Raw genomic sequence first — 16096 nt, 5'->3', positions numbered from 1 at the left:
CTCTATTAGTAAAATAATTATGATCGGTTAAGAGTACATTTATCTGAATGATGTTCCAGTTTATGTTGCTGCAACTAAAATTATTGTGAAAGGGACTAAAGGGGGATAAATCTTGCCAAAGTAAGGTTGAGATTAGAGGTGTACAAAAGTTATAGAACGTGTGCAGAAAGTATTTATCCTTCGCAAAACTGTACAAGTGCAAGTCAGTGTTTGCAAATTTGTTTATACGATTTTGTGTTTTCTTGTTTTTTTTTCTACTTTTATAAATGCATAATATTAAATTTGAAATTAATTTTTATTGCTGAGATTCATTTATAAAAAAAATTACATCATCCAACGAGGAACAACGACCATTATTTTATACATCAACACACTGGGAAGAAATTGTCTTAGTTTTGTGGAAACATTTGCCAAATTATGTAAAAAGCCAAGACTGATGCAGGTATCTTATCTAGAGCTTCCTGCAAGTTGTTATATTTCTTGTGACCGGTGTCACATTTCCCAGATATTTTATTTGAGGTACAGTGGTGATCAAGAATTTAAATGTTGTGTTTTGTGTTACAGACCAGCTGTTGTAGAACAGAACATTGCAGCCATGGCTGCTAATGAGGCAATCGTGAAGGCTGTAAGTGAATATAGCTACCGTTAAAGTTAAAGAATTTCCCCCCAAAATATGTAAGCATCAGTGGAAAGACCATTGAAAATAAAATCCAAAATTACCTATTCAATCCAAAATTGTTTTTTAGGATAAAATTAAAGTACAAAAGCTCAGTAAAAGATTGCTGGCATCCCAGCATTATCAATATGGACCATCAAGCCTACCATGAAATTTAAGCAGGGCTTTGATGACAATGATTTCTCATTGAGGCCTATGTGTCACAGTCTAATTTTTCTGAAGGACCACTGATAAGATGTACATGTACATTTTTGTACATCACTCTTATGAAAGCTCAACAGTAACTTGTGAAAAGGTGGTGGTTTTACCCAGCAACACTGGTTTCCTCCTGCTGTAAACTGACCACTAAATGTGAAAGATTCTAATTGTGGCATAGAATAAGAATCAAATAAATGCACTAACTGTATCTACTTTTCAGTGTAAGGAGCAGCAGGCAGCCTCCCTGAAGGTGCTCGAGCGATGTGCCCAGTGCGGTCGCCCCTTACGAGTGCCCACCCTCCACAGTCTGGGCATGCTCAATGAGAAGACGCAGGAGGTCACTCATAACTGGGAAAAGGGCATAATGGTGCCCTTTGATGAGCTCAAATGTCAGGTATGGCTCTCTTCTGGCCCCAAACTATATTTTTGCTACTTTATTTATACCTGTCTTTATATAGTTTGTTGTGTCGCTTATGCAGAATCTACCTTGGCAGAGCGAATAATAGGTTAGGCAAAATCTGTCATGTGGAAAAATCCCTGCAAGAAATTAATCATTGATATATTTATCTTAAGTTTTGGAGGAATCGGTCTTTTGAAGATTTGCCAAAAGTAACAGGTGAAAATTGGTCAGAGATGTTTTTTCCCTTGGACTGAAAATAGTCAAAATTCTGTAACATTTTATTAATATTGGTATTAAGCTGTTCATATTGAAACTTAGAGGGTGTGGATGTATAATTCACATTATCTGGCCTGCTGTTAGCACTTGGTTTCTGTCAATAGTTTGTTGTCTATGTTAGCAGTCTGTTACCACTGGATTGAATAGAACAAGTGTATACAGCATATTCAAAAGAAATTATTTAATTCCCTACTTGCCAAAGATTTCTACTAAAAAGCAGAAGTAGCGGCTGTGAAATATATTAAAACTATTGATTCATTAAGTCAATATTTTGCAACATGTGTACAAGATCTTAAGCACTTTTTGGTTTGCTGAAAGTGAAAACCGTTAAGTAGAAATTCTTCATTATTAAAAGAGTGGAGCTCTAAGAAAAGTAGGCACGAAGGCCACTCTCTTAATAATTTGCTTGTCTGATATTCATCCATTTCAGATATATTACGACCTGGGAGCATTCTATTTTTATCAAGAGAATTACAGAAAAGCAAATGAATATTTTAATCAAGCCAAATGTCTTTTTGAAACAGTAAGTATGCAAAACAATTAAACATTTATATATATTTAATACTTTTTTCCCTACTAAAGAAAACATTTTAAGCACTTCATACATACCTGTTTTTTTGTTGTTGCTTTTCTTTTGTGGCAGAATTTGTTTTGTTGCTGAACATGCTGAATCATTGATGCCTTTTTTTTTTTTTTTTTTTTTGAAATGTATACTTGATATGTTTCAGATAAAAGCACCAGTATTTGTAGGATTGGAGTTGTCTAGGTTAAAGGGTTACAGCACGGCATGTAGTACCTTACAGGCAGTATCTCAGGAAGTGAGTGGTCAAATGTCACTGATTGAACAGGCAGAGGCATCCAAGAGACAATTCTTCAAGGTAATACTAGATGAGAGATCAAATCCAGCTCTTCTGGCTTCATCAGTCCTCTGATACATAATAGTATCTCTCTGTATGGCTCTCAAGGTGCATAATTTGGTCATATTCAAAGCTGTCAGTTTCACCATTTCAATGTACGCAAATAACACAAAAATATAAAAATGTTGTCATTTGAGATCTCCCCTCACCCATTTCTTCTCAGACCCTTTTGACAGATTAAAAAATGCCACATTTCAGGCCGTGCCTTGGTGGTGGGCTTTGTGATTGTGTTCAGTTTTTCATCTCTGCCTAACAATGTTGGAGAGGACTTCGTGTCATTGTGCTGTCTGATGTCCCACAGCCATCCTCTATAATTTATTTAATTGATTGATGGTCTACACTTTACTCATTAATATGGTGATACGTGTGTCTTCAGAACTTATGGCTTGACCATTACTGCATTTGTCTTGAAGCTTCATGACCTGGATTTGTGATTTGTTAACTTTTGGGCCATGTCCATTTGTTTGTTCGTTTGTTCATCAGTATGCCGACATTGTAACAGACAATAACCCCACCTGTGCCATACCTCCAGAACAGCTTGGGCTGAATTTAAACAAATTTGCTTTGAAGCTGAATGACAGGAGACATATGAAATGATCAACTTTTGAAGACTGCATGTCTGCATGCTTAATCACCGTCGTTGTCAGCATTTGAAATATTAATAATCTGTACTGTTACAGGACACCACACCAGTTCCACACCAGTCTTCATACGTGTTCCATTGTCAGGGTTGCAATTGTTTTTAGAAATTAAACATGATAAAAATACACAAACAGTGCATTCTTGTATAGCAAAAATTGTTGTATTAAACTGATTCATTAGCTTGCTATCTTCCTATTTGAATATAATTATCATCTGTTTTGACTTGACTTACAACTATTTTTATGAGACTTATTTTGTTATTATTATGATTCATAGCGTATGGAAATAACATGGTAGAAAAACAATTCTAAAACAAATGAAAGTCTACATGTGTGAGAAGATGTCTATGAAAGAATAACTGTTATGCAGCAGTAATGACTTTCATGTTACATGCACTGGGAAAAATCTGGAAATTTCTCAGGTGCTTTCCGAGACATAGTCCCATCCTTCGGGGTCTAGTTGGTGTCCTCTTGTAGACATGACCATTGTCACTTGCCAGGTACAGTGCATGGATGAAATCGCATTGTGCAAATCTTCCTCCTCAGCCAGATAAATCAATCGACTAATAAATCAATCAATCTCTGATCCTATATGCCACAGGGAATCACAGACATACTGATGGAGGACAACCTCAGACAAGAGCTGCCCATGGAGTACAGGCTGGATGTGGAGGAAGAGTTCATCAAGAAAAAACCCAGGTGTGTACTTGTTTGTATTGTGTATCAAGGCAAAAGTGTTATGTTTTTTTTAGAGAGCACGGGGAAGGGTCTTTGGAATGATGGACGTAGCACTAGTTAATGAAAAAAAGCTGATGAAACTCACATTTTTGGTGCTACTGTAAATGTATTTCTTTAACCTTTTTGCAAGTTCTGTCATGTTCTGTGTAGTGAGGGCGTTATTTGTGTGTGTGTCCGTTTTGGTGGGTTTTTTTTTTCTTATACCTTTTTTCCATACTTTTTGGACAGAAATTTTATTTTTGTGCTAATTTACAGGTTTTGAAAACTGATAACATGATGGTGCTTTTTATTGTTTCAATGTCCCTGATTTTGCCAACATTGAACTGCAGTGCAACATCACAAAATAAACTTCATGTGGAATACTTCGTGGATGCACATATGCATTTTGCATGTGGTTTAGTTTTAGTTTTATTTTAAACAACAGTCAATTATTTGTACTAATCACACTCCATTGTGTACACTATATCACTGATGGTTACAGGGAAAAGGCTGGAATATTCCAACTTAGAATCTGTAATATTGTGAGGAAGGTGTTAGAGGGGCGAGCCGTTTTGTCTGATTTGTCAGAAGATCTCAATAAAAAGCCCACTAACGTCGAGTTTCTCATGAAAGTAAGTGTTCAACATTATTTTAATCACACAAGGAAATTGACCTGGGTTGGTTTTTAATAAATTCTAATTGTTTCACTTACGATTATAGATACAAGCTAGGGATTTTTCTTCCACAACAAATTTTGTCAGTAACTTGCCAAATGTCAGTGGTTTACGCTGACAGTCCAGGTTTCTCCACTCATAAAACTCACCATTGTTACACAGGTGAAAAATTGTTGTTTTACTGTTTAATGTTGTTAAACCACAATCAGATAAATAAATGAATTAATTTCCTAAAGAAATTCAACTAAATAAAATTTCTCATTAATATTCTCACACGACTATTGTTGCTGTTTGATTGATTGCCCTTACGGCTGCAATGGAGTGGAGCTGAGGTTTATTCTCAGAGTTGTTCTGTGAGCCTTCACCTGCAGATTTTTAGCTGATGATCATGGAAATAAATATTTTGATTTGGAAGATTGGAGTTAACAATTGACATAAATGTCTTCATTAGGTTCTCCTTGCTTTCATAACATGGTTGAGGCTTTTAAGTGTATCCTTCTTTCAGGTATTACGACATGCAATGAGTGGAGCATCATATGGACAAAGATCAAATCTGAAGTGCTTTGTCTGGTAGGTCCATGTACTTCATCACCCCAGTTTATATACTTTAAATGATCTCAAATTTCCCCAACAAAAGTGCATTTTTAGAAGCAAATAAATGTCACAAAATATCATTTTTTGGTGCTGAAACTTACAATTTTCCAGTATTGTATCATTCCATGTTCCAAGCAAACCTCAATACACCTTGCCAAAATGAATAGAACTCTCAGAATCAGAAAAATGGGCAAGTTGGTTAGGGTGAAATTTGTGGTCATTTAGGTAACACAGATAGTGCATGCTGTGGGATGGAATATCAGGAAATGTTGGCTCAAAACAAAGGATGTCCATCAGGTGTGTAGCATGTGCTGAACACCACTTGATCTGGAAACTAAACACTTCAGTTATTCTGACTGGACAGAATTATTGGTTCACTCTCGAGACCTGTCAAAATGGAGGCCTCAGTTTTGGTCGTTAATATTCACACCTGCCACGGTTTAAATTCATATAAATTTCTGTAAAAAAAAAAGTTCACAAGAAAATTTGGAAAACTTGATCAAAAAAGTTTTGGAAAACTTGATCTATGTAAAGCCAGAATGTTGTTGTCAACTTTCCTGAAACTTATTTTTAATGTGCTTCTTCTTTAAAGTAAAATAGGCATGAAATATAAGAAATATGGGATATTGCAAGACGCAAACTACACAAATCTGGACAGTATAGTTTAGGCTTGTCTCCACTTGATTTTGGAACATCATGCCATTCTTTTGTTCCTCCCCCATGTAGCTGGCAATGGACAAACTGTCATATTGTATAAAACTTGAATGAAGAAGGTGTCATAAATTTGTAAAAACAATGACAGATCAGCGATGCGCATTTATGTTTTACCTTGGACAACAGAAATGCACATATTTATATAAAGGAAAAATGTTTTATTTTCACCAGTAAAGAGGTCAGAACCTTGTGTCATGGTGAGAAAAGTCTGTATTTGCAAAGATTAAAGTTCACCTTTAAGGCAAAAGATGTAAAACTAAATTTTCTCTTCTCATTTGTCGATGATTTTTATGTTTCATGTCAATTTGTTGCAGGCACATTTTGCAGTCGTTACCCAGGGACTCTGACTTCAGCGAAACTCTCCTGAAGAGTGACCTCCGCTCCTATTTTGATGAAGATGAATACTCAGAGTTTTCTTCATACGAGGAAGACGACTTCACCTTCATGGATGACACCTCTTACACAGTGGGGTCAAGGTCACCCAGATCTAGTCTCTCTAGAGGTTTGTGACTCAGCTGGGACTTTCCATAGAAACAGAACAATTTCTCAGCAGTGATAAAGCTGAAAGATTTGTTTTTATTGCATTTACTCCAGGGGCATTTTCCTTACTATAGCAACAGTGGCATCCAATAAATCTGATTTAGTGACTAATGACTGAAGATCTTGAATAATCGATTGTCTCCCTTTGCATTGCCAATCAAGAGGATATTCTGTCACTGGCCACAGGGCACCTCAGATTTGGCTTGTTTTTTCAAAAAATTACTCTTCCAAAAAATTTTATTTCACTTAATGTGACCCTTTCTGGAAATTAGGGTAGTCGGTTATGTTGTATAACTTTTTTTTTTGTCTTAATTTTACTTTTACACACATAATAAAATATAATACATGTATATGTATATACATAGGATTGAAACGAGAGACAGACTTGTGGTTCAAATTTCATGCATTTGATGATGAATAGTTTAGGGTCGTAGTCTTCGCACAAGGCTGTCATGCGTCAGTCATTTTCAGTCATGCTCATGTACTCTGTATGAAGAAAATATCAATGTGCAGCACGTCATCATGGGAGATTTTTTTTTTTGTGTAATGAGCAGAATTGATAGTGAATTGTAATGAATATTTGCTAAGAATCGATGTACATTTGTCATCAGTTTACATGTATGTTACTTTTTGTTCTCTCATTTAATACAGATAGTAGCCGACTTGTAGGGGGTGACTTGGAGCGACAACTTATTTGTGCCTATGATCCCAGTCTCATCCGCCATTTGGTCAAGGAATTGTCCTACAAGATGGGAAGACAAGCCTCCAACCTGCTGACATTGAATGATAAGGCAAGATACCTCTGTTAATCATCTCTTCTTAATGAACATACTGAAATTCAGTTCAGCTTATTTTAAAAGTCAGCAATTACATAAAAGGGGCATTGGGAGCGGGTGGGAGGGGCAACAAACTAAGCACTAATTAAAACAAATAAGAAAAATGCCAATGAAATAAATGATTATTAAAAACATCTACAGTAAAATTGCTGATATTACATCATCTCATAATTACTGCTTACTGTTTTAGTGGAAGTTGCCCAGGGAGATTCAACAGGGATTGGAACCGCTAGCAGCAGGGCTGGACAAGAATTACATCTCCATCCTAATAGCCAAAGCCAGGCACTGCATGGAGCTGAGGGTGAGTGAAAGTTTTGATGTTTACAACAGAACAAAGGGCACTGTTCATTCCAGTGTCAGGAAAGGGCATATTTGTCGTAGCTGTGAAAACCTGCAAATAGTTATTGTTTTTTTGCGCTCAAGCCCCTTGATAGGTAACAACCTGGGTTAAAAGATGGCATGTTCAGAATTTGACCAACGGACGAACCAACCAGCAGACAGGTGGTGTATATCTAACAGTCTGCGCCATTTTAGTTCACTGATGCCAAGAGCAACCAACTTTTATCATTTGTTTATTTGATTTTTGCCTTTGTGTTAATTGTTTCATTATGGTCTTTATTATTTAGGAATAATTAAATGATGCAGATTTGGAATTACTTAAGGATTGAAGGAAACTTGTTTAACGTACAGCTTTGACACGCTGCGGACAGGACAGTTAGAATGACCGATTTTCAGTTTATAGAATTCATGAGAACAGAATCTATGTTGTGAACAGCTAAGCTGTGAAGAACGACAAAGATCTTCAGGTGTTGGCTACCTCCTTATTAAGGTATACACATGTACCTGTGACAGATATTTGACAGGTTCAGGTGTTGGCTACCTCCTTATTAAGGTATACACATGTACCTGTTACAGATATTTGACAGGCTCAGGTGTTGGCTACCTCCTTATTAAGGTATACACATGTTCCTGTGACAGATACTTAACAGGTTCAGGTGTTGGCTACCTCCTTATTAAGGTATAAATGTGTACCTGTTACAGATATTTGACAGGTTCAGTTGTTGGCTACCTCCTTATTAAGGTATACACATGTACCTTTGACAGATATTTCACAGGCACAGGTGTTGACTACCTCCTTATTAAGGTATACACATGTTCCTGTGACAGATATTTAACAGGTTCAGGTGTTGGCTGCCTCCTTATTAAGGTATACATGTGTACCTGTTACAGATATTTGACAGGCTCAGGTGTTGGCTACCTCCTTATTAAGGTATACACGTTCCTGTGACAGATATTTGACAGGTTCAGGTGTTGGCTAACTCCTTATTAAGGTATACACATGTACCTGTTACAGATATTTCACAGGCTCAGGTGTTGGCTACCTCCTTATTAAGGTATACACGTTCCTGTGACAGATATTTGACAGGTTCAGGTGGCTAACTCCGTATTAAGGTATACACATGTACCTGTTACAGATATTTGACAGGCTCAGGTGTTGGCTACCTCCTTATTAAGGTATACACGTTCCTGTGACAGATATTTGACAGGTTCAGGTGTTGGCTAACTCCTTATTAAGGTATACACATGTACCTGTTACAGATATTTGACCGATCTCGCCAGCTGCTGAGCAAAGCGGACTCTTTCCTCACACAAGACTCAACTTACAAACTCTCCAAACACATCAAATGGCAAATGGTGCTGGCTGACCTACAGCAGTTCTTTCTCAACGAGACATTCCCTGAGGGATCCACCCAACAAGATGTGGCCAAGAAGGCTAAGACCTGCATCACAGCATTACGACTGGACCAGGGTAAGAGCAGACACAGTCCTCTTTAAGGGCATTTGTAAACATGTTTATTGACCTAAATGCCCAAGACATACATTGTCATTACTCCATCTCTTTCTACAAATCTGTTGCCTGGCATACTGTTGTCTCTGTTGTGACATGCTGCACAGGCCAACTCCAGTAGGTGACGTTCCACTTTTGTAGTTCCAAGTCTCAAACCAATCCTGCGTCCTGTCACAGTGCTGTCGTGTGGCCTATAGGCGACACAGAGCAGGATTCTATGCTCATGTTTATTGAATAGCAGTCAAAATGTCTTGTCAAGATTAAGGCATTATGCCAACAGAACACAAAGAATCTCAAAAGAAAGTGTGTTAATGTATTACAGACACGAGTTGCAAATTTTAAGATAAAAGCTGACAATGATTTTTCATGTCATGCACAGAAATTTCATGTGCAGAGCTGCTATGTAATTGGAGATAAAATGAAAGCTTTTCAGATCGCTGTTGCCAGTTGGGAAAGTTTTCATGATTCAGTTCACTTTGCTGAGTAAAATATTCTTCCATGGTTGAATTATTTCCATACATTTAGCTACAACTACAATACACATTACACCTAATACTTTCAGTAAGGGAAGTTGACACTAGCCCTGAATAAAGTTGATTTAACTTCATAACATATGCTTAAGTTTTAAAAGTTCTGTATTTGTGGGTTTACATTTGTGGAATTATTTACATTTGTTACACTATCCAGTATTAAAAGTCAGTTGATGTAAATGTAGGCCTTTGACTAGACCCCTGCTTTTCAATCCTGGAGTAGCCTATTTCAAATCACTCAGTGTGCTTAGGGACAGCATGGCTCCATGGGGCTGCCTTAACGCCTCATTTAGTTCCTCCTACAGAATTGTTTTCACAGCAGTCATTGTTGATGTCATCACCACAGGCCTAGGGCCTTCTGGAAATTGTACTTTAAAGCCATTTAAAGCCTCCCGAATAGGAGGTTGAGAATTTTTTTTGTACTGTTCTATATTATTACCCATCCTGAACTGTATATTAAGAGATACACAGAATCATTTCATGCATCCTTTAATGTAAATAATGTATTGATTGACCATTCATGTATTAGCAAGTCCACCTTGTCATGAGGGTCAGTCCTGAACCTGGTGATATAGCCACATGAACGATAGGAATCTATATGTAGTTTTGTTTATTTGTTTATTTGTTTATCACCAGATATCCAGCCTAGCCAGGAAGTGCTGGAGCACTGTATTGCATTTCTGCTGAACATGCAGGACTGGTCATATATGTGTAATCTGGAGAACACTCGCAACGGATTCATTGAGGTCAGTTGGAAAATCAACATAATGTTCATTCATGTCATGTATTGCCTTGCGGGGAGCCTCTGTGGATGGTCTCCGTGGTCTTGTTAAACCCAATGTTATCAGGTCAGCCATTTTTGTGCATGCTGAAAAGGAATCTGACATCGAGCATGGCACTCACACTGCTTACTTTGAGAACTTACGTGTTTGAGAAGCGACATCCATTCAGATAAGTAAGGAACCCATTTAAATGTGGATCACAGATGTGCATTTGATATGCACAGGTGTTCATGTGAGTCCTTTCTTCAAGTCCAGCATCACACACAGACCCTGTCAGGAAATGTTCCACCATATACATGGACATACAGTTCATGTGTGACAGATTTGTTGGCCTGTTTCAGGACACACAAGTGATTCAAGCTAAAGATTGCCCAGACAGGTGTTCAATCTAGCAGTCCAATGGCAGTCTGTAGACCAATTGTTCTGGTTAGGAGGGATGTATGTATACCTGACCTTGAAAACATCATTTTGCCCCTTGACTTGTGGTCCACACACGTACCATCTACTTTTATTCATTAGTACTGCTGTTAGACAGTATTCTTTTGTCTGTCATTTATGAATGTATTTTTTGTATTTTTATGTATGATTTGTATTAATGTCATATTTACAATTTTCCCACTGTATACAAATTACTCTGATTTTTTAACAGTCATATTGTTTGCTTTCATGTAGCACTCATAAACATATCCACAATTATATCAGTTAAAGTATGGCATTTAAACCCCAGTGAAATAAATAAATAAAATCTTTCATCAAATATAAAGAGAAGAAGTCCTTCTTGAAGAACATTGACCTACAACCATTTGTTCATTCATTTCATTTGTTTTCAAATATAATTTGCTGTGGTTGTAGACAACCATATATGCCTAAGATTTCGTCCATGACTGTTATAGATCAAGTTCATAAGTTAACCTAAATAGTGTTTTTGGAGCAAATTTTTATCTCAAATACAGTATGTACATGTACTACATGTAGCCATCTAGTAAAATGGAAATGTAAATCCTTGTTACCTGACTCAGTACTCAGCATGAACTTGATTGTATCTTTTTACAGTTTGGTCGTCTCATTTCCTGCACATGTAAAGATTTACCCAACATCAAAAATGCCAGGAAAGCTGCTCGCGATCTTTGGGATGCAGGTCAGTTTACCAGTACATGTAGATGAAGGATATGTATCGCCATCATTAGGTTTGGGTCAGCACAGTGATACTGAAAAATCTGTTGTGATCAGAATGGATAAATATACTGATTTAAGGGCTGTTTCTCTATACATGCTGTAAGGCTGTAAGGCTCCTGTTTATTAAGCAACATAAAGACTGAAGACATAAATTGCAAGTGCTTGAAAAACCAAACCCTGATCGGGATTGAACTCAAATTCTGGGTTTTACATTGTTTATTTGAGTCAACTGCAATGAACAGCAAATTCATAACAATATAATTGCTCATTTAGAATTTATGAGAATTTTTTTAAAATAGTTGTAACAGAGAGGCTTGCACTATCCAGATTAGAATCACTGCAAACACAGCTTGATGTCCTCTACACAAATATAGGCTATTTGAAACATTCAGTGTCTGAACAGAACATACAACTCAGTACAAGAAAATACAATAAATAGAGAACTGTTAATGTTTTTTATTGGTTTGTTTTTAGGTAGCACCAGTTTTTGTGCTTTATGGGCAAACTGACTAAAAAATTGAAATACATGTATGTAAATGGAAAAAATTCCACCTTTTTGTCCAATCTTAAAGTAAAAAAACTCAGTCAGTTAGCATGCTAGCGCAGCGTAATGACCCAGGAGCCTCTCACCAATGTGGTCGCTGTGAATTCAAGTCCAGCTCATGCTGGCTTCCTCTCTGGCCGTAAGTGGGAAGGTCTGTCAGCAACCTGCAGATGGTCATGGGTTTCCCCAGGCTGTGCCTGGTTTCCACCCACCATAATGCTGGCCGCCGTCGTATAAGTGAAATATTCTTGAGTACGGTGTAGAACACCAATCAAATAAATAAATAAAATTTAAGAACCCATGTTGTTTGTCCACCATCGAGTCTTTTGTTGGCTTTGGTGGCTACTGCCACGAAATATTCTTGAGTACAGCGTAAAACACCAATCAAATAGATAAATAAATAAAGTAAAAAAAAGAGCTAAAATTTGAAGAAACGTTCATCGTACGGACAACTGAAAACTATGTGTAAAAATATTTTCATCTATTTTTTCAGATTTTTTAAGAGTGTTGAAAGGTATTCAGATATTTGAATTCTATGATGGGCTTAATGAGCCACACTGACGGTATTTAGAGACACTGACGTCATATCACCTTTTTTCTTGATGTTCAAAAGCAGAAAGAAATTTTGAAAACATGATTTCAGTCATGTTCCACTCATGAGTTATTCCAACAGGTAGATTCGTGATTAGAGATTGAAAAATTTCCTGTGACATCACAGTTCCTAAACTCTGATAGTTTGGTCCATAAAGCCCACCTTAGAATTCAAATGTTTGAGCACCTATATGTCTTTGCACAAAAATCTAAATAAATAAATGAAAGTATATTTGTGCATAGTTTTAAGTGGTCTATTTAGTGATGCCTACTTCAATTTTTAGAGTTCTTTTCCTTTAATGTCTGTTTTTCAGGGCTTCCAAATCACATAAATATTGTCTTTGACTGGATCAATTGCTAGGAAAGTCCACATATTCCACAAATTAGATGACGTTTCACTTTTATTTTTAAACATAGACATAGAAAAAAATCATTCTGCTGGTAAGACAAAAATTAAAATTTTTGTGGCCTTAATGAATAATTAAAAGTGTGCTTTTCCTAGTCATTGAGAATAGTATTGATCCTGAGATCCCAGTTATCTAAGGATGGTCAGATTTACAAGGTGAATTAAAGTAATCTAAAGCCCTGTATTATATTCTCCAGTGTTACAGATTTTCTCCACTAATACCCAACACAAAAGAAGCAACAGTGGTCGAGACAGCGCCTTTCACAGAGACTCCCAGTTGGGAGTCTTAAGCCGGGAACAGTTCGTCTCCTTTGTTCAGAAAGTCAAAGTGAGTATTGTTTTGTTTTATACCGAGAATACAGTTTCCAGGTCACAGTTGACTGTTTCAATGCTGAATTTAATACTCCCCTGGCTTTTACCAAGAGTAGACTTTATGTTTTCACCTCATCTGTCAGTCCATGATAAAACATTGAATCACCATGACAAGCTTCAAATTAAGTTTCAGTTTTATGTTATTCATTCTGGGTCGAGCCTCCGTGGCTCAGTCGGTTAGCGCGCTAGAGCAGCGTAATAACCCAGGAGTCTCTCACCAATGCTGTCGCTGTGAGTTCAAGTCCAGCTCATGCTGACCTCCTCTCCGGCCGTACGTGGGAAGGTGTGCCAGCAACCTGCGGATGGCCGTGGGTTTCCCCCGTGCTCTGCTCGGATTCCTCCCACCATAATGCTGTAATTTTTTGTTTCTTTGTACAAGCATTCACAGATTGTTCATGTAAATGCATAAATAGTAGCAATTTACAAGCCCCCTTGCACCATGGCTTAAGCAAAACTAGGTAAAAAAAAAACATGCAGTGATGTTAATTGCAATTTATTAGATGTCACTGGTCTAGAATTACTCAAAATGCTGTGTATTCAACACATTTAACACACAGGTAAAATCGCATTAAAACAATGCCATTATGGCAAATATGTGTGTGAAAACTTCAGTCCTTATTGTACCTTGGATAGTACCTGACGTGTTCATCTCTCTGATAAACCATTTGACAGGTGTGTATTCTGCTTACAGGATAAAGTTATTCTCTCCACTTTGATTTCCTGCCTGACAAAGTTCTACAATGCCCTAAAGGTAAGTCTTCTACAAAAACCATTGCTGGCTGATTTGGATGATTTGTAAATTCTGTTATGGCCTAACGGGGAGCGTCATGTTTTTTAATCCTGTGAGGTGGTGCTAGTGTAAAGCAGGACATTGAGTCATTGTTACGTGAAGAATAGATAGCGTAACGTCTACATCGTTGTAATGTCATACAGTCTTTAGTGTGACATCATCATGATGAGCTGGGAAAGGAACATTTGCCGTCAATAAAATGATGCAATGAAAAGTCCTGCTGCTGGATTAAAATTCCCATCAAAATTAATTTGTGTGTGTCCTTCTCAATACACAGATGGGTCAGCTGCCTTCAGGGCATACATATGAAAGTAAACTCAATGGATACACAAAGTGTTAAATTTGTTTTATTTTTTGTTGTCTACATCTAGGTGACAGACTCCGCTCATTTGACTATAAAAAGCTATATTTGACTATATTTGCCACAGCTCATCAACCCTCAACCAATGATTTATTTGTTTGTTTGATTGGTGTTTTACGCCGTACTCAAGTATATACAATGTATGGTGTCCGATTGCCAAACCTACTAGTGAAGCTGATTGCTGAACCAGTGTCAGCTGATTGCTGAACCAGTGCCAGCTGATTGCTGAACCAGTGTCAACTGATTGCTGAACCAGTGCCAGCTGATTGCTGAACCAGTGCCAGCTGATTGCTGAACCAGTGCCAGCTAATAGCTGAAGCTACCAGTGAACCTGATTGTTAAACCAGTGGTGGCTGATTGCTGAATCAGTGATGGCTCATTGCTGAGTCAGTCTCAAATGATTGCTGAACCAGGGCCAGCTTATTGCTGAACCAGTGCGACCTAATTGCTGAACCAGTGACATGTAATAGCTGAAGCTACCAGTAAAGCTGATTGTTAAACCAGTGGTGACTGATTGCTGAATCAGTGCCAGCTTATGGCTGAACCAGTGCCAGCTTATTGCTGAAGCTACCAGTGAAGCTGATTGTTAAACCAGTGTCAGCTGATTGCTGTACCAGTGATGGCTGATTGCTGAATCAGTGTCAGCTGATTGCTGTACCATTGATGGTTGATTGCTGAATCAGTGGCAGCTGATTGCTGTGCCTGTGGTGGTTGGTTGCTTTTTGTTGGTATCATTGTATTCTTGGGTATATACAGTGGTAATTTGCTACAGGTGTAATAGCTCCATGTAGATGTACAATTAAAAATGCTCGGTCACGGAATGGAAAGGTATCTGTAAAATTACAAACAGACCGAACCCCGTCCTTACTTCCAACCAAGGAGAACTTAACAACCTAACATATGGAAATATCTCAGTTGACACTAGAGGACACAATAAGAGTTGTCAGATGCAACCACAAGACTACTGACATTTGTGTTGTAGACTGTGCTGGCCGAGTTAGTGTTTTGTTTTTATTTTTTTGTTTTCCTTGGCCTTGAATAGATTTGATATGGACCATACAACCTAATGCTTAAAAATTAAAAATGATCTCTAGCATTCCAAATACTCCTACTGATATAGGATTTATTATATGTGACTACATTCATATACATGTGGACACTAAAGGACTTTTAGTTGAATGCCTCGTACATAAATGGGGCTGCTGTAGTATTTTCATGAAATGCATGATAACTGTCTTTTTATCAAGTGTTGGAGGTGTTTCAAAGGAAGCTCTAAAAAGATCTTGTAGATGTGTCTGCCCCATGCTGTACTTGAATGCAGGTCTTTTGTGTTGTATGTATGTATGTGGGAGTGTACCTGTATGTGCATGTGACAATGCTGTCTGTTGTAGCTGTACATTGACAGGTGTACACATATATGTGGGAGTGTGCCTCTATGTACATGTGACAGTGGTGCCTGTTGTAGATGTACATTGACAGGTGTACACATGTATGTGGGAGTGTGCCTCTATG

General features: G+C 37.6%; 1 protein-coding gene across 1 annotated transcript in view; it reads left to right on the top strand.

The window, feature by feature from the left end:
• Positions 1-16096, top strand: part of LOC135475266 (integrator complex subunit 8-like) — a 28168-nt gene that overhangs the window by 4018 nt on the left and 8054 nt on the right. Inside the window, exons 6-20 of the mRNA XM_064755101.1 lie at positions 565-625; positions 1095-1268; positions 1981-2073; positions 2279-2428; positions 3710-3807; positions 4328-4457; positions 5005-5069; positions 6122-6309; positions 6999-7138; positions 7374-7484; positions 8783-8993; positions 10199-10308; positions 11398-11482; positions 13259-13389; positions 14125-14184. Coding sequence (XP_064611171.1) covers positions 565-625; positions 1095-1268; positions 1981-2073; positions 2279-2428; positions 3710-3807; positions 4328-4457; positions 5005-5069; positions 6122-6309; positions 6999-7138; positions 7374-7484; positions 8783-8993; positions 10199-10308; positions 11398-11482; positions 13259-13389; positions 14125-14184 — 1807 coding nt within the window. The remainder of the gene's footprint in view (positions 1-564; positions 626-1094; positions 1269-1980; positions 2074-2278; positions 2429-3709; positions 3808-4327; positions 4458-5004; positions 5070-6121; positions 6310-6998; positions 7139-7373; positions 7485-8782; positions 8994-10198; positions 10309-11397; positions 11483-13258; positions 13390-14124; positions 14185-16096) is intronic.

Source organism: Liolophura sinensis, chromosome 9 (genome assembly GCF_032854445.1).
Source record: "Liolophura sinensis isolate JHLJ2023 chromosome 9, CUHK_Ljap_v2, whole genome shotgun sequence".
In the NCBI taxonomy this organism is placed as follows: domain Eukaryota; kingdom Metazoa; phylum Mollusca; class Polyplacophora; order Chitonida; family Chitonidae; genus Liolophura; species Liolophura sinensis.
This window is presented reverse-complemented; position numbering and strand designations above follow the sequence as displayed.